Source organism: Talpa europaea (genome assembly GCF_964194135.1).
Source record: "Talpa europaea genome assembly, chromosome: 6".
Taxonomy (NCBI): Eukaryota; Metazoa; Chordata; class Mammalia; order Eulipotyphla; family Talpidae; genus Talpa; species Talpa europaea.
Genome location: NC_140072.1, coordinates 131,931,814 through 131,956,969, shown reverse-complemented (window position 1 = coordinate 131,956,969; position 25,156 = coordinate 131,931,814). Strand labels below are relative to the sequence as shown.

Here is a 25,156-nt window from a genome sequence, read left to right as displayed (position 1 = left end):
TTTAAAATAAAGAGCTATACTCTCAATATTTCACTGCACTCTCTTAATTAAAATTTTAGTATTAAGGGACAAAGTTCTTATTTCTAACCAGTCTTGAGACGCTCTTCTCCATTTATACAGGAAAGTTTTTACTTTCCATAGATCAAAAGCAGTTGGAATGTTTGTTAAAGCTAAGCAGCAAGGTGCACAAACACATTTGAATAAAATTCATATATGAAGACACTGATAGCAATCCGTTTTTCCTGTCGAAATGCAATTTTTGCCTTGCTGTTAAATAAAGTCACAGTCCTTCCTGGCTGCAATGATTGCTTTACCTTTAGCTCCAGGGGCTCAAACTACCAGTCTTTTAAGAAGCTTTGACGGGTTTCGACAATTTAACCTGCTGGGCTCACAGCACCCAAGGGAGGGTCTTGGTTGCAAAGTTTTATTTCTAATGCAGCTGACCACTAATACTGACTTCATAGATAATGGATTTCAACAACCACCACCCACAGGTTAACACTTTGAACAGTACCCATAATATTGCTTTAATTAAGTTAATACATGAAGGTCACAGTTTGGTAGAGAGCTTTATTAAATTTGGTTCTGCTTACAATAATAAAAAAAAAGAAACTGTGTGTTCATCTGTAGAGTAACTCTATAAATTTGCCTATAGCTATAATCCGGTTTGCTCAAGGATTTATGTTGCATTTCAATTTATTTTTTAAAGGAATTCAATTTATTAGTTCCATTTCCCCCAAATATGTACATTTCTAGCATTTCTAACTGATAGTTTCATGACAGATGGCTCTAACCATGCTGGGCACAGAATGGGTCTACCTGGCACAAAGAGACCACCCACTAGAGCAAAGATGATTTCCACCACCACCACACCCACCCCCTGATTTTGGAGCATTTTGATGGTGGAAATGATTACTTCTTTGATTTGTCCACAATTTCATGTGTGAAATATTAATGTCTTTCTGAAACACTGGAATTATTTTTTTCATTTTGAAAAAATAAAGATAAAAATAGTGGTTCTAAGTCCAAACCCTTTATGTAATAGAAAATAAGTCAGGGTATTTACAACAAAAATATATAAAAGGGCAAAGCAAACAAATTTTTAAGTGAATTTGAAATTAAAGGTTCACTCTCAAGTGTTTAAAAAATGAAATACTGTGCCCTAATACACTAATCACAGTCAGGGGGTTGACATTTATCCATTTTCATATGTATTAGGTAATCTGAGGTTATTTTATTGAACAGCAAAAATGGAGGCTGAATTTATACATACTGAATTCAGCAATAATTGTATTTTTTAAATACACAACCTGACAGGCACTATGGTAGATAATAATGAATCAGCATGGGAGCCATTTAATATACTTCTTGATTAACTCATTGCCTGTCCAGTTCGCACAGACATGCTTACATGTCATAATCGTCATAATTCCCATCATCCCCACTGCTAACACTCAAGCTCCTTGATTAGTGCACAACTCCCAGACGAGCCATTGCTAATGCTAAATAATTCTCTTCAGCCTCCTGCTACTATTCTGCAGGATCTCCAATTAAATATAATGTCCCTGATGAGCCATATTAATGTGAACAAATTCCTACCAGGAATCCTATCCTATTCCATTTTATCCAAAAATATAGAGAAAGTAATTTAGCCAAGCCAAAGATAATCAAGACATTTTAAATTGATAGTATAATGTTTTTGCAAAATACATTTGCAAAGACAATAAAAGCCAAAGAGAGAAGAAAAAGTCCAAACCTCTTAAATGTTTTCTTTTTCCCATTAGTTCTTCACTATAATACAGTGTGTTCAATTGGCATAGGTAGATATGTTGTAACCTTAATCCAAAATGGTTACTGAAAGCTAAGTTTTATGAGACCAGTGAGCAATGGCAAGTTAAAGCCAACATACCGTTAAAAAAACACTTTAATTACCTAATTACCAGAACTCCAAGATTCAAAGTCACATTAATGAAACCAGTTTCTTTCTTTCCGTTAAATGTATTTCAGTAACTATCTGAGACATTGTCATGGGCCTTAACGTTGCCGGTAAGGAAACTTCTTGGGGAACAGCAACAACTACAAGTATTTTTTGCAAGAATGAATTATGAATCCTATAAAATCATAACTCATAATTCCAATGACTAACCATGGTCCTGACCTAATTAAAAGTAACTGGGAAACAAGGACCACAACGGTCATCATCATGAAATAGTCTAGGCTGATGAAAAGCAATTTAAGAAAATGTTATTTAAATATACCAGCTCTACTATACGCAAATATACAATAAGTTGCCTGATTTTTCAGTTAACACCTCAAAAAAATTTTACAAATCTGACTCTACTCATTTCATCCTATCTGAAGAACAGTGGTTATATTAACTGCAAGTTCATGAACAGATTTTGTTAATATTTAAGATCTTGAACTCTTTTACAAATAGAAAAAGACTGAAAACTATCCTAAAAGTAATCACATAAATGAGACTTTTACTTACAAATTGCTTTCATCTCTGAGTACATCTGGAAGGAAACTGAGGCTATTCTAACAAAGATATCAGGTGATAAATATACATAAATATATATATGAGATGTAAAATAAAGACATTTGAACAACCCCATAAAATTTTGATAAGCTTTTCCCTAAGGTCTTTTATACCTTAGCCTACATTAATGTATTCCATCTCCATTTACCTGATCATTACCCTCTAGTTTGTTCAGCTGGAACCAACATCCACTAATTACATAGACATTGCGAAGTCCTATTTGTCCTCAGTACCTCCCCAGACAGCAGGGTAATATTATCAAGGGTAGGCATGCTAAGTGATGATTCCCCTCACCTTACTGTCAATCACCCCAGATTGCTCACAGGAAGGCCCTCTCAATCTCATTACTGAATCCTAAGGCTAAGACTACAATACTCGCCAGGAAACATACTTCAAACAGCAGGCTGCCTGGTCAAGATGTGAGTAACAATGACTACATCCCCAATTTTAGGTTTTGGTTTTCAGGCAGTAAATATCAGGTATCTGTTATTTAAATCCAATGTAACTGAACACAGACAAAGCAATGAAAGTTCAGTAAATTCGGTTTCACGGTCTAGATAGGACATATAGGTAAAAGTTGAAAAATAGGCAAAAATTTAAGCACACAATCATTTAATCCCATTAAAAAGCCAAATATGGGCCTCCCCTGCTGGCGCAGTGGTTGAGCACTGGGTTGAGAGGCTGCCTGCAGCCTCTGCAGTGCCAGTTCGATCCCCAGCCACCGGCGAGGGTCCCACCAAAAAAAAAAAAAAAAAAAAAAGCCAAATATAACAATATTTTGCTATTTCCTATGAAAAGAACACTAACTAGTCTTTTTAATTGAAAGCAAAATCATAAAAATGACAAGTTATCTAAAAGTTAACTTTCAAGCAGCACAAGAACAATTACTAAATTTTCAAATTCTTTGTTCTCATTATTCACCAAACTAAAAAAAAAAAAAAAAACAGGACCCAATTTCCCATTTAGAAAATCCTAATCACTGAAGCCCTTAAACACTTCTCATTCCTTATATATCTTAACTTTTCTGGGAAAATCATGCTAGATTAGAGGCATAAAACCCTAAATCCCACCTCTCTGTTCTTCTAAATCAATATAATCCTCTTCAACAAACAATCTCCCATATCAGCCCTCTGCCTATAATCTAATAATTTATTCCACAAACTTGTCCCTTGTGGCTCCAAAATTTTATGAAATATTTCTAATTATTTCCATTTTAGAAGACATTATAGTATCTTTTAAGATAATCTCCTCTTCAATTTTCCTAGATTACTGTTGCATATTTACTCCTCTGTGAATTCCCCCCAATTATATTTATTAGGATTCAACAGAAAAATGTAGGTTAATTTTAGAAATAACTAGCATTCCACAATATTCAAAATTCCTATACAAAAATAAGACCCCCAGATAAGACTTAAACATTTCATTTTGAATTCATATCAAAGTATTTTATCTTCTTCTTGCTTCTATGAGGTTATATTTTTTAGTTGGTGTTTTCTATTTTATTCACATATATTGGGAAACTATAGATTTCTTTATAATTTTATACCAACTATAACAGATTTCTTAAACTGTTACTAAAGAATTATTTGGTTGCCTATATGCAAAGAGAAATTCAATACAAACTTAATTCTGCTTTCCTGTCTACCATTTTATAACACTTGCCTAACTATATAATGTAGTTTTCATCCTGACTTGCATGAGAATGGTTCCTATGAGGTATAACTTATTTATTGTGGCAAGACTGTGTTCATCTTACTATGTGTAGGTTATACTTTGTCAGTGACTTCTTACCCGTTCAAGTTCTTTCATGCAGTTATACATCCATACATAATTACTTGTCACCAATTTAATAAATTGAGCAAAACAATGTTGTAAAAAGACTGAGAAGCATGCTAAACTGACTTTTGATAGAAGAACAAGTGGATCAACATGGATATAGAAGATCTGAATATCAATCACTAAGAACCAAGCAATAAAACACTCCAACCAACAACAGCAGAATATATAGTCTTAAGTTTACATGGAACATTCTCCAGGATAGATCATATGCTAGGGGAGAAAACAAGTCATCAAGAAATTTTAAAGGATAGAAATAATAGAAAGCATATTCTCCAACCAAAGCAGAAGGAAATTAGAACTCATTAATAGAAAGAAACCTGGTAGGGGCCTCCCTGGTGGCACAAGGGGTTAAGCACCGCACTATAAAGCAGTCCGCAGCCTCTGCAGCACAAGTTCGATCCCTGGCCAGCCAGGGAGCAACCCACATGGCGCAGCACACCTCTCCTGACTCACCTGATGCTCCCCTCAACAGTGTACTTTGGTCAATCTGCCTATTCTGCTCCCCACTCTGTCTCTGGTGAATCCTCTCACCCCCACACTTCTGGCCTGAACCCCAGCTCTTGTATGCATAAAAATAAATAAATCTTTAAAAAAAAAAAAAAAAAAGAGCAAACTAAAACCAGAGCAAGAAGATGAAGGAAATAATAGAAACACTTTGCAGCTTATGAAGCCAGGATCACTCTTATACTAATAATAAATCATGAAAAGAAAATAAACCAGTATCTCTCATAAATGTATATTAAACAATCTCAATAACATACTAGCAAACTGAATCCAGCAGCATATACTATATAGCATGATCAAGTGTGTGTTATGCCAGGAATGCACGGCTGGTTTAACATCCAAAATTTATATATCCTATCATTAGAATAAAGGACCAAAAGATAGCATCATCTCAACAGGCAGCAAAAAAAGCATTTGAAAAAATTTCCAACACCCATTCATGATAAAAACACTAAACAAAGTAGGAAAATAGGGTACTTCCTCAGTCAGATCATGGGAATTTATGAAAATTCCAGAGCCTCTATCAAAGTTCACTGGGAAATACTGAATGCTTCCCCCCTAAGATTAAAGAACCAAACAAGGATGACTGCTCTCATCACTTCTATTCAATACTTTTCTGAAAATAAGTTAGGTAAAAATATGAAATAAATAATAACCAGATGGAAAATAAAACTAAAACTGCACATTCGTTAACATGATCTTCTAAATAGAATTCTTAAGGACCTTACTTTTTTTTTTTAATTTTTTTTAAAGATTTTATTCATTTATTTATAGAAGCACTGGGTACAGTCAGAAGTACGGGAGGGTGAGAGTATTCACCAGAGCCAGAGCCGGGAACAGAACAGGCAGAGCGACAAAATACACTGCTGAGGGGAGCAGCGGGCGGCAGGAGAGGTCTGTTGAGCCATGTGGGACCCTCACCAGCGGCCGGGGATCGAACCGGCACTACAGAGGCTGTGGGCAGCTTCGCAGCCCAGAGCTCACCCACTGCGCCACCAGGGGAGGTCCAGGACCTTACTTTAAAAAAAAAACTATCAGAGCTAATAAAAAAGTTGAGCAAAATTGTATAACACACTCATGACACAAAAATCAACTACATGTCTATATACTTGGAAATAATTAAAATGGAAATAATTAAAATGGAAATAATGACACATGTAATAGCACCAGAAAGAATACTAAAATACTTAGGATGAAAAAAAGGTATAAGCCTATACTCAGAAAACTACAAAACATTGTTGAAAGAAATTAAAGTGACCTAAATAGGTGGAATTTCAAGTATTATATGCATGTTCTTGGACAGGACTTGAAAATGTTGAGATAATAATACTTCCTAAATTGATCTACAGATACAACACAATCCCTATCAAAATCCCAGCAGGATACAATCTTGCACTAGGACTGTCTTCCCATCATAAACCATTCTCTATCAATCTTCAGAAAGATAATAAGGGCCTGAAGAATGGCACACGAGACAATTCGTGACTCGATAAGAGGCCTGACTCCCATTTTGCTCTCTCCTGCCTTGCGCATTACACACTGGAGTACATTACGCGGCTTGTTGACTCTGGCCTCCTCCCCGGGAAGCAGCTGCACTAATCTCCATCAGTATATATGAATTGTTCTCCTGGGTAAAGTCTGACTTTGAAACTGCTCTAGATCAGTCGTTACTTCTCAAAGAAAGCAGGAGACTTCCTCAACAAAGAATAGGATGCCCTATTATTTTAAGACAATCCAACAATAACCAATAAGCCAACTAGATAACCTGCAAACCCTTCCCAGAAGCATCTAAAATCCTAGAATAAATAAAACAAAAATCCTTTAAATGAATAGCTTGATTTACAAGAAACTTACAAGTAATCCCCAGGGATCAAAAACAAAGAGGAAGCTAAACACAAGACAGTATCCACTCGCCCTGATACCACCGCTAATCTTGGAGCATGGAAGTGGGAATCTCAGCCTAGAGGACTAAGTTTTAAATCTCAGACAGAGAAAGGAATCACGTGTAAATTAGAGATTAGAAGGAAAACACCCTACTTAAATAAGGCCAGGTTGTTCAAAGATTATATCCTCTGTGAAAAGGGGGTGGGGAGGAACCAAACCACTAAGCAGGAAGAACACAAATACTTATTATCTGCTGTGGTTCAAAGTAAAGGAAAAGGTCCCTTCTGGAAATGAGAAACAGGGGCCTATTCAACAGAGGGAGGGAGGGGGGTAAGGGAGGGGAGGAGAGAGAGAGCAAGAGAACTTTCCTTTTGTTTTCACTGCTATTCTCATAACTCAGCAAACTTTATGCCAAGAAATTAATATAAAAATAGTCTCACATTAGTGACACCCTGAGAGTGTAGAAACAAATATAGCACCCAACCAAGAGGTGGGTCATATCTGCAACTCAGAACCCAATTCAACAACAAAGATACCAAATACACATGAGTAAAACAATCCAAACAACAGAAATAAATACCTGGACATTTGAAATACTATGATGGCACGATAGAATCTTTAAAATAAGTCTGCTCAAACCACATTAAAGAATGACTCAAATACATAAGAAAAAAGACAAAATGAAAAAGAGGCAGATAGAAAAGGGAGAAGTAGATGGACAGACAGCAAAGACAACAGATGAAATTAATGACTAAGTCAGGCAATTTTCATCAGTGGATGCAAAAATGTTAGATGAGAAGTTGTTGGGGGATGAAATATTCAAATGGATTCAGATTCACCCCTTTAAAAAGAGGAGAGAAATGCGCCACTACAATGGAGAGATCTAGATCTAGTAAAAGTCACCTCAGCCAAGTAATCAAACCTAGCATGACCATAAAACAAACCAAACTGCAAACCTTTTGATGTGGTACGTTAAGAAGTCACTGGGCCTCCCTGGTGGCGCAAGGGGTTAAGCACTGCACTATGAAACAATCCGCAGCCTCTGCGGTAGGAGTTCGATCCCTGGCAGGAGGAGTTCGATCCCTGGCGGGGCAGGGAGATTCCCACATGGCGAGGCAGACCTCTCATGTCTTGCCCACTGCTCCCCTCAGGAGTGTACTTTGGTCAATATGTCCGTTCTGTTCCCCACTCTGTCTCTGGTGAATCCTTTCACCCCCAACACCTCTGACCTAGACTCCAGTTCTTGTATGTATAAATAAAATAAATCTTAAAAAAAAAAAAAAAAAAAAGAGATCGGTCACATTAAGAGGAAGTGTTGACTGACAAGCATTATCTCCACTATGGGGCTTAGCAAATCTTATTCTAAATTATGTCCTGTAGTTGCTGGTATAATCACTACTACTTGCAACCAAAGGCAGGTAGAAGTTTTTAAAATATAAAATCACCACCTCTGCCTTATGAATGGTGTGAATGAAAAAAACAAAACTTAGAGCAACTCTTTTGAAACTTTCATTTTCAAAGTTTGGAAAGTGCCTGTCTACTTCCGAATCAGAATAAAAAGCTAGAAATATAAGAATGGGGGAGCCTCCCTGGTGGCGCAAGGGGTTAAGCACCAATAAGGCAATTCTCGGCCACTGCAGCACAAGTTCGATAACCGGACAGACAGACAGCTACATGGCACAGCAGACCTCTCCTGTCTCTCCTGCTGCTCCCCTCTGCAGTGTATTTCAGTGGATCTGCCTGCTCTTCTCCCCACTCTGTCTCTGAATCCTCTCACTCCTCGCATCTCTGGCCTGTAACCCAGCTCTTGTATGCATAAATAAATAAATCTTTAAAAAAAAAAAAAAGAATGGGACAAGTTAGCCATGCTATTTGGGGCCACAACTTACAGAAGAAGATTGTTCTATAATCTGGACATAAATCAAAATGAATATATAGGAAAAAGTCACGATATAAATTAAATTCTACCTATTCATCCCAACAGTCATCCCCCTAAGAACACTGCATGAATTAATTATATTTTGACACAGGAAAAAAAAAGTGAGTGATTGCTCTTGGCATTTATTTACAAAAACAGTGATTATCTGCAATCCAAACTTTTTTTCAATTTATCCATGAAAATGTCTCATTAAATAATACACCAAGAATCAGCACAAGATGGTAAGTGTGCTTTACACCTGTTGCTAGCTTGATGGTGACTGAACAAAACTTTTTTCTAGAGAAGTCTAGAAAATTGTTACTTTAACCTATTTCTTGGTTGATAAATGTCTTACCAAGAAATAGGTTAAAGTAACAATTTTCTCATTAGTTTGTGAATATCTTGGGAGGAATATAAACTATTACTGAAATAATCACAGTTAAAACTAATTATTAGTAAAGAAGTTAGAAACCTATAATCAAAATAATCGAGCAGCATATATATAAAACAAGTTTAACCCTTGTATTAATTGCTTTTAAGAGGTAAATCCTGCCAGTGTACTGGTCAAACTCAGTATTCTTAACCTTTATTTTCAGGAAATTAGAGTAGTCTGTAATTGCATCCATTTTTTTTTTTAAAGAAAGAGTCACAATAAGGCAAAATGAACAACCAGTTAAAATAAAAAAATCACAAAAATTGAAAATACTTTGTGTTCAATAACTATGATAAATCGGACATTACCAAGAGGCCCCATTATTAAAAGTAGTAGAAAAGAATGAGAAGCAGCAACAATATATTTGCATAATTACTTGTATTTCATTGCATAAAGTTCCAATAATTTACATTATTTTCCCATGAGATTTTTTTCTACCTATTCATAGTTCATTACTGCTAAAAGAAAAAAAGGCCTGCTGTGCTAAAAGTCCCAAATAAGATGATAAAGCATTGGCTGTTCTGTGCTGTACTATCTTCTGTCCATGTCCAGTCAGCATTAGTTAATCTTCACTGATCAAACTTTTCAGCTGAATATAGTGAAGGTTCAGGAAGGTGAGACCAGGACAGCATTCCCCCAGGCTGGTGTGCCCTCGTCAGCAGCACTGTCTACACATCTTATTCATCTGAGTCTAGCTTCATGTTTTGCTTAAATCTGGTGATTAGCAAGGGGCCTAGCAAATATTTATTCTGTTTTAGATTTTTAAAGACTTGGGGGTACAGATGATTAGAGGTAGCTAACATACACAGTGAGACATGGTGAAGCCCCCACAGTGCTTAATACAAGGGAATAATTAGAGAGATATTTAAATTGTGTGCCCTTTTCAGGCCCCAGAAAATAAATCTGCATCTTTCCCTTTTTTTCTACTTGACCCAAAATCAGGTACTGATTCAAATAAAGCAAAAATATACTCACAGAACTTGCATCAACATCGCTGTGGATGGCAACCGTCTTAATGCCCATTTTCTTGCAAGTTTTAATAACCTATTTTAAAACACATTAATGTTATCTATTAACCATGACTCATATTTAAAAGGATTTAATAATAATAAAATCCACAGAGTAAATGGAAAATAAGATTAAAATTCTACTCACCCTACATGCAATCTCTCCTCTATTAGCAACAAGAATTTTATCAAATGTCTGAAGAGAAAAAAAGTTGACAATGTTACTCTCATTTGAGACCAGAAAATATCAAGTTTTTCCACATTTACCACTGAACATAATACCAACACAAGCGTAATTTCCTAGAATGGTATCAAGTACAAGGACAGATGCTCACTGGCAGTAGGGTCTGTCTCTTGATTATTCTGTTAAAGCATCAGCTGACTAGCTCCAGTAATTCACAGTAAAGGGCTAAAAGGATATTATTAATTCTCTTGCCAAAAGATAATCTTCAAATAATATTTCAGAATACTAAAGTACTTTAGACAAAATTGCTTAACAACTTACTTCATCATTTATTTTCTAAATTCAAGATAATTTTAAGCGTCGAGTTGTTTCTCAAAGGAAAGTTGGACATAAGTACAATTTATTTATACAACCCCTCTGTTGGGATGAGGTACAGCATGAGATGATAGTTTCCATAACTCAGAAGAGATATCAATTATGCTTATATCCAAATATTCCCAGGCCAAGCTTGCCATGTTATTTGAAAATAAGGTTAAATCTGAATAGCCATCAGGGCCTCCCCGGTGGCGCAGCAGTTGAGCGCTGGGTTGCGAAGCTGCCCGCGGCCTCTGCGGCGCCGGTTCGATCCCCGGCTGCTCCCAGGCCACCTGAGGGAGGGTCCCACATGGCGCGCAGACCTCTCCTGCTGCCCGCTGCTCCCCTCAGCAGTGTCCTTCGGTCCTTCTGCCTGCTCTGCTCCCCGCTCTGGCTCTGGTGAATTCTCTCACCCTCCCGCGCTTCTGACTATACCCAGTGCATGTATAAACGAACAAGCAAACAAACAAACAAATAAATAAATAAAACATGCCTCTATTTAAAAAAAAAAAAAAATCTGACTAGCCATCAAATGTTAAAGCAGCTGAGGCTGTATAAAAAAGGAGTAGTTTCATTTTCTGTGGGGCTGGGGTCCTACATTCAATATTAATAACCTACTAGACCTTAGGCATCAATCTCTATCAGTCTTGATTTTGACATTTATAAGCCTATAGCATTCCAGTGAGAACCTATTTAATAAGGTTCTCAACCTACTCTTCACATTGTACAGGCTAACCCATTTAAAGAAACATGTAATTGAAAGTAATTTGAATGCAATACATTTCCATACACAATTATTTCTAGGTCAGTGAATTGTTATAAATGGAACTATAAAAAAGTTTTAGTTCTGTTTCTAAAAGAAAAGTTAAAGTTATGTAACTGAAAGCAATATTTTTAACTCAACAGGGAGTCACAGAATCTCAGAATTGGAAAAAGGCTTCAAAGTTGTGGTTTAACCTTTATATCACACATGGCTTATTCCATCAACATGAGACGATGGAATAAAAGTTGGTTGCCTCCTAATTTGATAGACTCCTGAATCATTCAGCCTGGAACAGATGGGCCCTTAAAATACCCAATCTCACCTCAGGCCTGAGAGTATAAGATCACCTGTCTTTCTATACCTAAATGGTCACAGTAAACCTCTGTTAAAGAGTAAGCTCAGAAGAAAACAAATGCTTATACTTCCTTGAACTGCACCTTAAACTGTGAATTTGTATTAAGTATCAAACAGACTCTGGTAAAAGTAGTACAAGCACTGAAGTTACACATTAAGCGATTGCTGACTACCAATATCACAAATCATGAGAACATCATCAAGATTAAGTAAGAACACTCTGTTCCTGACTCCATCTCTGGTGAATCTTCTCACCATCACCCACACCCCACCCTGCACCTCTGGCCTGTACCCTAGTTCTTGTATGTATAAATAAAGAAATCTTTAAAAAAAAAAAAAAAGATTAAGTAAGAACACTAACCTAATTTCTAGCCAAGAGGCAGAATAATAATTAAGAGCCAGCTCCAGCTCTCAAACTGCCCAAGCTGGAATTCTCTCCCACGTGTCTTCTGTGGGCACAGCACCCTTCCCAGCCCTCACTTCCTGCTATAAAAATGAGAATACTACCTGCCAACAGGCGGTGAGACTATGAACGAACACCCTCGATGTCTAGCGCGGTGCCTAGCTCACACAGAAACTCAACAGGTGTCAGCCATCGCGTATACTCACCCCTCTGGTCACACGCCAGGAGGCTGCACACCTACAAGTGTGATTACCTGTCCGAGGGAAAATACTGAGTGGTAAAGTAGACTACCCACCCCCACCCCAGTGTGAGGACATCCGATCCCCCGAGCACCTGAATCAAGGGCAGGGGAAGGAGGTTCATCTTCCTGCTGAGTGGGCCGGGACGTGTTCTCCCCCTGGATTGCGACCTAGACCAACAGCTTCCTGGTCTCAGGCCTTTGGACCCAGACGGGAACTATACCCCCAGCCTCCTGGGTCTCTAGCTTGCAGAGAGCCAACAGTGGGACTTCTCAACCTCCAAGAGGAATGAGCCAATAAATCTCCACCTATCCATCCAACTTGTTTCTCTGAAGAAACCTATCTGTACAGGACTGTTCATGTATTACCAACTGGTGTATGAGCTCAATAAAGCTAATCGTGTCAATCTTCCATACATCAATCAGATCTTCTTTTGAATAAATGACAGATTATGTTGTTCAGCACTTTAAAGGTACAAAAGGGGAGACACTGTAGTGACACCCAGGACCTTCCCCCAAAGGCACCCAAGACCACCAGTTTCTGGTCTATTTGTCCAGAGAAGCTATGCAGGAGAGAACGAGGTACACTGAGATGAGCTATAAGCTCCCCCTCTGCACCATCAATTGCAACAACAGGCCACTGATAACTTCAAAGTACCAGATGACGCCATCACAGTAAAAGGGGGGAGTGTGACAAGCCAGTGATGTCAGAGAGGCCGCATTAAATGCAGAGGATAGCACTGGAGAAGTGCAAGTGATTTTTAGGGCAGCTCAAGCAAAAATCACTGTGGGGGAGCTGTAGCAAACACAGCTAGAGGGCATAAGGCCAGATAATGAAAGGACTTCCACGCCTTTTAAGGAACAAGAACTTTGCCCTGTTAAGTGGAGAGCCCTGTAAGTCACTCTTAAGATTATTTTGGGGGAGGGAGGGAGAGGAGGGACAATGGCTTAAATAAAGAACCTGAAGGAAGAGGGGCTCTCAGATACCATGAGAGAGAACGATGTTATCAGATTAAACAACCTACTGGAAGTTTCCTGAGAGTTTTTCCAGTTGTTTGCTATTAATCCCGTCTCTGTCCTGGCCTTCCTTCTTCCCCAGGTTCAGATCCTCATAGCTGGGGCCTAAACCACTAAGACAACACTTTATTCAGAGACCAAGGGAAGCGCCATGCTGGCCTGTCCCCCTGGTGCTTGGGGACAAGGGGCCACCCCCCAGATTATTCTGCAAAGGGGTGAAAGCTTAGTGGGTAAATTCACAAGCGGGACAGACTGGAGTCTGCACCGAGTTCTCTCTTACCACCTGGGGGCAGAGCTTCAGCTTCCAGATTTGCAACACTGAGGCCTTCGGGATGACATTGACAATGGGGCTCGATGGATATGTCTCCTACAGGCCGGGTCCTGAGACATTCCCTTCCGTGCAGGCCCCATTCAGTCCTCCTAATCATCCTGTAGGGCCAGTTCTGATAATATTCCCTCTTTACAAGAGAACCAAGACTTGATGAGGCCAAATCACCTGCCTGATTCACTTACAAAGTTAAGTAGCAGTAAAGCCAGGATTTACACCCAGGTATTCGTGTCAGAGCACCCCATGGAACATGACCAGAATAGAATGGGGCAGGCTTCAAGCACTGAAGCATTAATGCCACCTAACAGCACAGTTTGCAGGCGCACCATAGTACCGCACCAGCTCCCGCTAACTTAGGACCTACTGAAATCTCCCCATCTTTTTCTTTTTTTTTAAATTTTTTTTCTAAACTCTCTCACAAAGTACTTTTTTAAAAAAAATTTTTTAAGGATTTATTTGTTTATTGATACAAGCCCTGGGTACAGTCAGAAGCGCGGGAGGGTGAGAGAATTCACCAGAGCCAGAGCAGGGAGCAGAGCAGGCAGAAGGACCGAAGTACACTGCTGAGGGGAGCAGCGGGCGGCAGGAGAGGTCTGCGCGCCATGTGGGACCCTCCTCCGGTGGCCGGGGAGCAGCCGGGGATCCAACTGGCACCGCAAAGGCTGCGGGCAGCTTCGCAACCCAGCACTCAACCTCTACACCACTGTGAAATCTCCCCGTCTTTTTCTAAGCAAATTACCATAAAGTTAATTGAACTCCATCCTCATAAACAGACATGGACTTGTTAAAACTCAAATGGAAAAATACTATTTTTCAAAATGATTAAATGTCACCTGGTTTAATTTTTTTTTAAGATTTATTTATTTATGCATACAAGAGCTGGGGTACAGGCCAGAGGTGTGGGGGGGTGAGAGGATTCACCAGAGACAGAGTGGGGAGCAGAATAGGCAGCTGACTGAAAAACACTGCTGAGGGGAGCAGCGGGGTGAGTCAGGAGAGGTCTGCTGCGCCATGTGGGTTGCTCCCTGACCGGGGATAGAACTCATGCTGCAGTGGCTGTGGATACCTGGTTTAATTTTGACTTGATGGAGTCACTGTAGAGGCAAATTCAGATAAGAATCCATGTAACGAATGGCTACAAGATAGCAAAGATCCCTGAAAGCAGAATTTCAAGTCCAACAAAGTGAAGGGCAAGTCTCCCAAGTGGTGTAAACACCTGCAAAACCCACAGGTGTCAAGAGTATCACTGCCCTTGATGTATCAGGAGGCTACATTTCTCCACATTCACCTTAGGCAAAGGCACAAGGCAGCAGATGTCAGACATTTACTACAAAGCATGCACCAGCTTAGCGCCTGCCAAGGGCAGGGGTCCCCCTTAACTGTCCTAAAACAAGAGTATTATGCACACTGAATTGTCTGTTTGTAGTAATTATCAATGGTAGCTAAGGTGACAGGAGAGCTGGCAATTCCTACAACCTTAGCTATGAGGTATAATAAAATCAAGCCTAAAAGCAAACTGTCACAGATAGAAACATATCTCACACACATAAAAGCAACCTTAAAACCTGCTTGAAAAGACAGAAAGCTTTAGCATCTTGTACTTTGTAATGCTCCAGAAGCATGCATGCAACTTTCACCTAAAGCAAGTGGATCAGGGCCTCCCTGGTGCCACAAAGGGTTAAGACGCAACCTGTGAGGCTGTCTGCAGCCACTGCAGCACGAGTTCAATCCCCAGCCAGAGAGCTAACCCACATGGTACAGCAGACCTCTCCTGTCTCCTCACTGCTCCCCTCAACAGTGTGTTTCAGTCAATCTGCCTGTTCTGCTCCCCACTCTGTCTCTGGTGAATCCTCTCACCCCTCCACACCTCTGGCCTGTACCCCGGCTCTTGTATGCATAAATCTTTAAAAACAATTAAAAAAAATAAAGCAAGTGGATCAATATTCTGATTTGTCTAATATTATCGGACTTAAATTGCAGACTTTCAGAACAGGAAGTTTATCACAGCTAATGCATCTGGACCTGGGCCACCCGACAAACAACAGCCATATGAGGTTACTAAGCACTTCAGATGTGGAATCAAATTGAGATGTGCCAAGTGTCTATGAGAGATCTGATTTAGAAGGCTTGGCAAGAAAAAAGCATCTCACTGATACTTAATAGTGATTATATGATGAAATAACATTTTAGATATTGAATTTAAAGAGTATTAAAATTTCACCCTTTTTTATGTGAATAGGAAATTTTTTTATTGCATATGCCCTGCATCACCTCTATTGAATTGCACAATGTAAACCATTTCTTTCTCCAAACTTCCAGGTTCTTTTGAATAGTCCTGTATCTTCAGCATGTGATGTAAGCCATCTCAACTATTTCACTCTCAAATAAGCCTGTCCATTCTACTTTCACAACATTCATCTTGAACGACCTTAACCAAAACTCTCCTAGAACAAATGTTCGCTAACCACCTTAGTGCTCCTAATTAGGATGGCTGATGATGTCTAGATTGGAACTCAACACGCGGCGTCCTGTGATGTGTTCACTGTCACTATGATGTGTTCACAAATCAGGTTTCAGCTCTGATCGCTACCTGTCATCCCTTTAGCTCAAGGTATGAACTCTATCCTATATCGAATGTTATTTATTTGGAGTTCGCTGGTCCTAATATCTACAATGCAATGAATTACCTTTAATCAAAGTGAATTATATAAATATTAAATGAAAGTCAATAGTTTAATTTCTCAACTCTCAGTCTTACAGAACAAATGTTACATTGGTGATTCTGATAAAAACAAAGGAAACACATTGTAAATTTATTTCCTTTTTAGTATAGATACAAAGGAAGAGACTAAAGTTATGGCCCACAACAGAAAGGGGAATAATGACTGAGCACCTACAAAATCTATGATGTTGGAGCAATAATTGCACAGCATTAATAAAATGTAATAAGCCCACTGAACACAGTGGGGAGACAGAAAGTAAAACCAGTTTAACTAGCTATCGAAAGTACTTTTTGGGACTCCCTGATGGCGCAAGGAGTTAAGACGCAACCTATGAAGCTATCTGTAGCCACTGCAGCACGAGTTGGATCCCCGGCCAAGGAGCAACCCACATGGCGCAGCAGACCTCTCCTGCCTCGCCCGCTGCTCCCCTCAGCAGTGTATTTCAGTCAGGCTGCCTATTCTGTTCCCCACTCTGTCTCTGGTGAATCCTCTCACCCCCCACACCTCTGGCCTGTACCCCAGCTCTTGTATGCATAAATAAATCTTTAAAAAAAAAAAGAAAGCACTTTTTAAAGACTTACTTTTTCATTAGGATCATATCCTACTGACCCGAGACTTCGAGACACCACTAAGTGCAGTCTTGAGTAGTGTGGAACACGCTGCAAAAAAAACAAAAAGTAAAATAAATTACCAAATATTGAATGGGCTTTAAAAATATTTTTTTCGGGGCCTCCCTGGTAGCCTAGAGGTTAAGTCTTAGCGCTATCACCACAATGGCGTGAGTTTGAACCCCAGCCAAGGAGCTGACATCTCCTGTCTCCCCACTGCTCCCCTCAGCAGTGTATTTCAGTAGATCCACCTGTTCTGCTCCCTACTCGGTCTCTGGTGAATCCTCTCACACCCCACACCTCTGGCCTGCACGCCAGTGCTACGCAAAAATAAATAAAATTTTTTAAATACATATTTTTTTTTTCAGGGTAATTCTTCCAGCATGCATCTGGCTGGAAGAAATTGTTTTACTGACCAAGACAGCTTTCAAAGCAACATGCCATGACTATGGAAAAGAAATCATAACTGCCACACATGCCCCCTGTATACAGGAGAAACCAAAACACCCATCAAAACCAACCAGAAAAGTAACAATAAGTCTCTGGGGTCAAGCAACAATTGAAGAAAGATCTTTCTGATCTACAGACTGGTGTGGTGGGGCCAGAAATGCCACACACCACAGAGGACTTGATACAGCATGAGTGTCTCAGTCTTCAGAGAGCTTCCAGTTTAGCAGTAACCAGAAAATAATATTTATTTATTTGCAGATGTCCTTCTTTTACTTTTTCTGGTACTAAAGTGACTTGGCAGATAGAAGTTAAAAGATAATACTAATAATCAAGTTTGCTTCCAATTCATTATTATGAGTATCTAGGGAGGAGGTGTATGGTAAGGATTTAAAACATTAAGAATCACTAATAGGACCTCCCTGGTGGCACAAGGTGTTAAGTACCATACTGTGAAGCAATCTGCAGCAAGAGTTCGATCCCTGGCCAGCCAAGGAGCAACCCACAAGGCACAGCAGACCTCACCTGACTCGCCCGCTGCTCCCCTCAGCAGTGTATTTCAGTCAGTCTGCCTGTTCTGCTCCCCACTCTGTCTCTGGTGAATCCTCTCACCCCCCACATCTCTGCCCTGTACCCCAGCTCTTGTATGCATAAATAAATAAATCTAAAAAAAAAAAAAGAACCACTAATAAAATTATAGGCAAGGGGCCTCCCTGCTGGCACAGGGGTTAAAGACACAGCAGTATCAAGCTGTCTCCAGCCACTGCCTCATGAATCGGATCCCCGGCCAGGGAGGTGACCCACATGGCACAGCAGACCTCTCCTGTCTCGCCTGCTGCTCCCCTCAGCAGTGTATTTCTTTAGATCTTCCTGTTGTGCTCCCCACTCTGTCTCTGGTGAATCCTCTAAGCCCCCACACCTCTGGCCTGCACCCCAGCTCTTATATGCATATACAAATAAATCTTTAGAAAAAAAAATCATAGGCAAGGTTTAAGAAAACAATTTACTGGGCCTCCCTGGTGGCACAAGGGTTAAACACCGCACTGTGAAGCAATCCACAGCCTCTGCAGCATGAGTTTGATCCCCGGCTGGGAAACAACCCACATAGTGCAGCAGACCTCTCCTGGCTCGCCCGCTGCTCCCCTCAGCAATGTATTTCAGTCAATCCACCTGATCTGTTCCCCACTCTCTGTGGTGAATCCTCTCACTCCTTCCACCTCTGGCCTGTACCCCAGTTCTTGTATGCATAAATAAATCTTTCAAGAAAAAAAATTTTACCCAGTAGTCACTGAAGTAACAAGAAAGGGGCAGGGGTAACAAAGCAGCAGATACTACTGCTTAGAATTTGCCAAGAGGTTAAGTACTCAAATAAGCAAAATGTGTTACAGCAACATTTTAAAGTGAACTCAAAGATGTACACAAGTATTTTTTTACGTATGAAGCCCCAAATAATAAAATGTAACCCTTTTCACAAAAACTAAAGGTAATAAATAAGATATAGTCCCCAATAAAGCCAACACTACTGTAAAAGCAGGAAGGGCCAGAGCAGGTTTTCTATGATCCGAGCAGATGGGGTAAAGGAGGAGTCCTGGAGCCCTCAGTGGCTTTTCAGGCTTTATTTGGGATTTACCAGGTACACGGCAGGCAGGGGTGCCAGGGGGCCAGGAGGCTGGCAGGCCTCCCAGCCCCCAGCAAGTCTTCACTCTCTCTGGTGTTCTCTGGTGGCCTCTGCTTCTCTGCTATTCTGTTCTTTCATTCTCTGCTTCTCTCGTGGTTCTGCTCTACTTGCGTCCCCATGATAATGCCCTTATAAGCCCAACCTTAGCCAAGGTGTACCCACTTACATGCCCACACCCTACTCCAGGTGTCCACCATCAGGCATGCATTCAGGACCACAAGGACCCATCATCAATCCTAATGGCAGGAGGGCAGAAAAGCCTGAAAATCACTTACCCTACAACTACCAAGTAAAAAAAACTAGAATGCGAAAAAAAAAATTGACATTATTACTTGTAGCTTTTAAAGACCCAACTCTCCTATTCCTTCCACATCCCTGTGAGTCCAAGAGTTTTCACACCAACTTTAAAAATGAGAAAACTGAGTCTCAAGAATTTTAATTTTTTGCCACCAGGCAAGGCTGTAAAGGTTACAAGACTTAAACATAGTACTAGAAGCATTCTGATGTTTTTTGATATAAAAACAGGGACACTTCCCACAATCACAATAATGTCTATGCCAAGATATGATCTGAGGTTAAAAAAAATTACCAAGGCCTCCCCTGGTGGCGCAGCGATTGAGCGTTGGGTTGTGAAGCTGCCTGCAGCCTCTGCAGCGCCGGTTCGATCCCCGGCCACTGGCGAGGGTCCCACTGGCGAGGGTCCCACATGGCGCACAGACCTCTCCTGCTGCACCTGCTGCTCCCCTCAGCAGTGTATTATGTCAGTCTGCCTGTTCTGCTCCCTGCTCTGGTGAATTCTCTCACCCTCCCACGCTTCTGACTGTTCCCAGCGCTTGTATAAATAAATAAATAAATCTTTAAAAAAAAAAATTACCAAGCAGATCTCACTATACCCTTTGTTCAAATACAAATTGTCTTCCACTGTCCTTAGCAGCATAGCTGTAACTGAGCAATTTAACACCAAACTGAACAAGATAAAGATGACATTCCTTCCCCTAAACATCAAGCCCTGTTTTTATAGCATCAGCCCAGTTGATACAGAAATTTGAAGATCAAAGAACAGTAAACACTATTTGGCAATTTCTCACATTAATTCTTCTTCGAGGTAACAATGGACATTGCACAAAAGAGTAAAGGGCTTGCCAGCTTCCTATCAATTTTATTAAATGAAACAACAAAACCGTTTGCATTTTGACAAATTCTTCCTCTTTGGGAGGAACATGTCAACAGAACCTTTAACAAGATAAAATCTCATGTGTCTTTAATCACTAACAAAGAGTATAACTAACTCTATGGCAAAACTAAATGTAGCCTTCCAGAGACAAAGCACAATCAGGACAGGCGGCTCGGTGTTGGAATTACCTTTGGAGAGGGAGAACAAACGGCAAGGTTTCTGTCTGGTGAAAGCAACCTGTGAGAAGTGGCATATGCCACCTGGGAAAGAACTCAGGCAGACGAAATCAAGGACACTGAGCTCTAATCTGAGCTCACCCCAATTCCAGCAAGCCCTCTGCTCGCTAAGAGAGTTTAGGGGCCTCCCAGGAGGCACAGAGGGTTGAGCACCCCAACACACACACACACACACACTCACCCCCCCTCCCCGCCTTTACCCCAGTTCTTGTATGCATAAATATTTTTAAAAAAAAAACATCTAGAGCAGACAGTTCTCAAAACTACATGAACAGTTACAAGTTATACCTGGATCTAAATGCAGGCCAAGATGTAGCACTCTACCTGAACAAACTGTTTTTTTGTGATCTCTTTCTATTTAAAATTACTTGGTCCTGAACCTCTAACAGACTATTTTGCCACCATTATCCAAAAAAGCATACAGCTCATGTATATGTGAATTTGTGAGAATGTGGCCCAAAACTTCTAAAAAAAACCACATGATACTCCTAGTTAGCCAAGTTACCAGAAGTTAAAATGGCACAAGCAGGTAGAACTGTTTACATAACAATGACAAAGGAAAAAACAGCCTTAGGGCAGTTCCCATAGAAAGTCTGAACTGGCCTGGAATTGGCCCCATAAAGACTCTTTGTTTCAGTTTACTGCTGACACCTTCTAGAAGTTCAAAATTACGACAAAATAGATTTTAAAATCAGACATTTTGCAGAGCTACAACATAAGATTTCTTTCTTAAATGCAGGGAACAAGTTGGTAAGAATTTGCTAATTTGGACCTGTACACGGAATTTTAACCCTCTTGTTTTTGTTAAGCACCTAACAAACTGACAAGCCCAGTCCAAAAGTATCTAAGATACTTCCTTGAGACCAGAGTTCTAAGGAAAACTTTTATTCAACCCCATTTATAAAGATGATTTAGCCTGTCTCAGCTAGGTAGGAGTGCACAGTGACTTTGCAGGAACACACTGCCCTTGAGTCTCCTCTGCCAGAAGCAAGATTTCATGTTCCACTTAGGAAAGAAAGTCCTGCAAACAACATGGCACAGGGGAAGCCAGTACCGTGACCTTCAGAGCCACAAGGCCCGAGTCAACTCTTAACTCCACTGCTTGTGAGTCATGCCAACCTGGGCAAATCTTTTCCATCTAGAAATGTAGGTGCTGACAGTTCCCTGACCCTCCTACAATGCCGCTAAAAGGATCAAATGAGCCTTTATAAACTGTAAAGCACTGAGCAAATGTGGTCTACACAAAACTAAATCCAATTGTGCAGCTATCCCTTCTTAAAGTTATCACAGACCTTTTTGGGAATTACCATTGATCATGGTATGGCTAACAGTTAAAAGCAATGGCCTAGATTCGGATTAGGTGCTGTCATTTCTTAAACACAAAGGACACTTTCTCATATCTAAACTGGGCAACCTCACTACTCACCCACGACAGAGGCCGCTGTGAGGATAAGGGAGGATGGAGCAATGCCAGGTAGTGTTGCAAGTACCCCTGTAAGTAACGAGCGCTGGTGACCAAGCAAGGGGGAACTGGAACAGCTTTTAGACAAACTGGATACTTGCCTCCCAGCTAATGCAAACAGGGGAGCCTTTTCCCAGAGAGGCTAGCACCTACCTTTACAGCCTGGACATGGCCTCGGGGAACACCACCATCTTAAATCCTGCACACACTGTCCTGCTGCAGGCAAAAGTACGATTTTCATCAAAACCACATTCTGGGGCCTCCCCGGTGGCGCAGCGGTTGAGCGCTGGGTTGCGAAGCTGCGCGCGGCCTCTGCGGTGCCGGTTCGATCCCCAGCAGCTCCCCGGCCACCGGAGGAGGGTCCCACATGGCGCGCAGACCTCTCCTGCCGCCCGCTGCTCCCCTCAGCAGTGTACTTCGGTCCTTCTGCCTGCTCTGCTCCCCGCTCTGGCTCTGGTGAATTCTCTCACCCTCCCGCACTTCTGACTGTACCCAGTGCATGTATAAACAAAAAACAAACAAACAAACCAGTAAAACAAGTAAATAAAGCATGCCTCTATTAAAAAAAAAAAAAAAAAAAAAAAAAAAAAAAAAAAAAAAACCACATTCTGGCCACTGACATGAGAGCTATTCTTTGATAATACCAACACAGTTTGGTTGAAAGTCAGTTTGCTAACAAGATGCAAACTACTTCACAGAAATCCTCAATGAGCAGTGAAGGGAGCCATCAGTTGACCATGCCAAGATAAACGCAAACATTATTGAGTGCTTCAGCTTCTAACTTTCCAGACAAAGGTAAGGTCCTCTCTTGATTTTTTTCTCTAGCCAGGAAGCATTTGCAGCGTGTTTTTTCTCCATGCCGCACCCGACCCAGCACGCCCACGGCAGAGTGCCCACTAGGAACCCAACACAGGCCTTTTCACTTAAGCCAGTTGTTCCAAACCTTGCCTCTTCAGTTTTTAAGACCTCACTAGCCACTCCAATCTTCAGCTGTCTGTCCAGATCTTCTGTTAAAAGTTAGGCTGAATCCCTGATAGTAGAGAGAGATCAAACCTCAAGCTTCTCCAGTTCTCCTCCACAGTAAGCCAGCCAGGAAATCAGTCGCACCACCTCTAAACATCACCATCCCACGCAGCTCCCCGGCCAGGTCCACCTGTAGCAGGTAATGGCGGTGCCGTCCAGTCTTTCCAGCAGACATGCAGCATGTATTAACCACACGTGACTGGTGCCCTGACTGCTCATGACTCACACCTGCTCCTCCTCAACCCCTCTGCCTCGACCTAACAGGAGTTCTCCAACAAGCCTGGGGCTTTCCTCTCCGAGCCCACAATGGCTGATTAAGGCAGGGTTCAAAAGGCCAGGCCCTCAGTGTGGGGCCATTTCAGCTGTGCAATCTGTGCTTTAGGCTGGCCATCCAATATGGTAGCCACTAGCCACATGCAGCCACTGAGCACTGAAAGGCCTACTCCAAGCTCCAATATGCTCCAATATGCCCAAGATTCGAAGACGAAATACTGAACACACAGAAAAGACCTCACCTGTAACTATTTTATATTTATATGTTGAAATGGTATTTTGAATATGTTGGGTTCAAAAAATAAAATAGTAATTTCACCTTTTTTTCCCTCTCTTAATGTGAGTGCTAGAACTTTTAAATGACATTTGCAACTCACATTACATTTCTACTGCCCAGGCGGACCTAGAGCAGTGCTTCTCAAACTTGACTGTATCAGCATCACCTGGGGGGCAAGGTAAAAGCATGCCAGGCTCCAGCCCTAAGTTTCTAATTTGGCAGGTCTAAGGTGGAGCTGAAGAAATTGCATTCCTAAGGAGTTCCCAGGTGATGCTGCCCTTGCTGCTGGCTGGTGTCCCTCCCCCTCTTCCCCAGCCCCACTTTGAAAACCACTGCTCCAGAGCTCCCCAGTGGGATGGACCCTTCCTGGCTTAGCTTTCTCCCCCTGCTCTGTCCTGCTAACTTCACACTTCTCTTGACCACCAACTGCACAAAAGTCCCTTTTCAGGCTGAGTCTAAGAAGCCTAAACATCTCCCTCCAAATAAGTGTTTTTACATAGCTACTATCACTTTCACAAAGTATCCAATTAACAGCAACCACTGAAACTGGAAACATCGCTGCCTTTTTTTCTATAAAACAGGTAACAAGTTATTTCTTAGATAACTAGTTGCCCTTGTAGTTCTACCCAGAGGTAGGACAGTCTGTGCTGACTGGAGCTTTAGGAACTACTTACTTCCATTTTCCATGACAGCTGTGAAGCCCAAGCTAGTTTTTATCCCCCCAGATATATGAATTTGTCTGTTCTCCTTTTTACTAAAATGCTAATAAGGTATAATAAAGGTGAAGTCAGATCTGAGATTGACTGTTGCATCTACCATTGAATTGTTGTGTAACCTTGGGCAAGTTATTTAACCTCAGTTGTAAAAATGAGAATCATGTGAAGGTGGTTTGCTGATGTAAACAAAGTTTTCCTTGGCTGCCATTTTCAGTAACCCCATATCATCTGCCAATCTGGAAGGTGATTTCTGACTTCTTTCACATCCACTTCATGACCCCATAAACCACAAATAAGATCAACCATCCCCCTGCCTCAGTGGTTTGTAATTCAAACTATTTTAATGTAATCTTTATCTCGATCTTCTGTCCCCAGCTTCAGCTTTCTGGTCTCTTAGGAGTCATTATCTTGGAAACCTAATTTAGGGTAAAATAAAATTGACTACTTATTCAATAAATATTAACATACCTTCTCTAGGCTCCAAGTTCACATACACCGGCTCCAACTTTAACCACAGACCCCAAAAACAGCCATTAATTTCCTTTCTTCCCAACAACTCAATGTGGCTCCAGATAGCTAAAAGAAAATACTATGTTTCTACCCCCAAATAAAATGTTTCCTTCCCAATTTCCTTTTCATCACTCTTCTCCCATCTACTCACATTTTTTTTCAATGAGAAACATTTAAATGTTGGAGGAACAGTAAGAAGCAAACTCTGAGTTCAAGAACAATGTCCTCCACCCCATGAATGAACTCCACCCCCTATTTCCAGGC

General features: G+C 40.8%; 1 protein-coding gene across 9 annotated transcripts in view; it reads right to left on the bottom strand.

Annotated features, from left to right (window-relative positions):
- PCCA (propionyl-CoA carboxylase subunit alpha) overlaps positions 1–25,156 on the bottom strand; it is a gene marked incomplete at both ends in the record, with an annotated part of 291,344 nt that overhangs the window by 258,417 nt on the left and 7,771 nt on the right. For 4 of the 9 annotated variants that reach the window (XM_084234735.1, XM_084234738.1, XM_084234736.1 and 1 more), the window contains 3 exons: positions 10,093–10,161; positions 10,273–10,320; positions 17,070–17,147. In XM_084234735.1, the coding sequence (XP_084090861.1) occupies positions 10,093–10,161; positions 10,273–10,320; positions 17,070–17,147 (195 nt within the window). Of the gene's footprint in view, positions 1–10,092; positions 10,162–10,272; positions 10,321–17,069; positions 17,148–25,156 lie in introns of those variants that run through there. The other 5 variants (XM_084234737.1, XM_084234740.1, XM_084234741.1 and 2 more) reach the window with 2 other exon arrangements.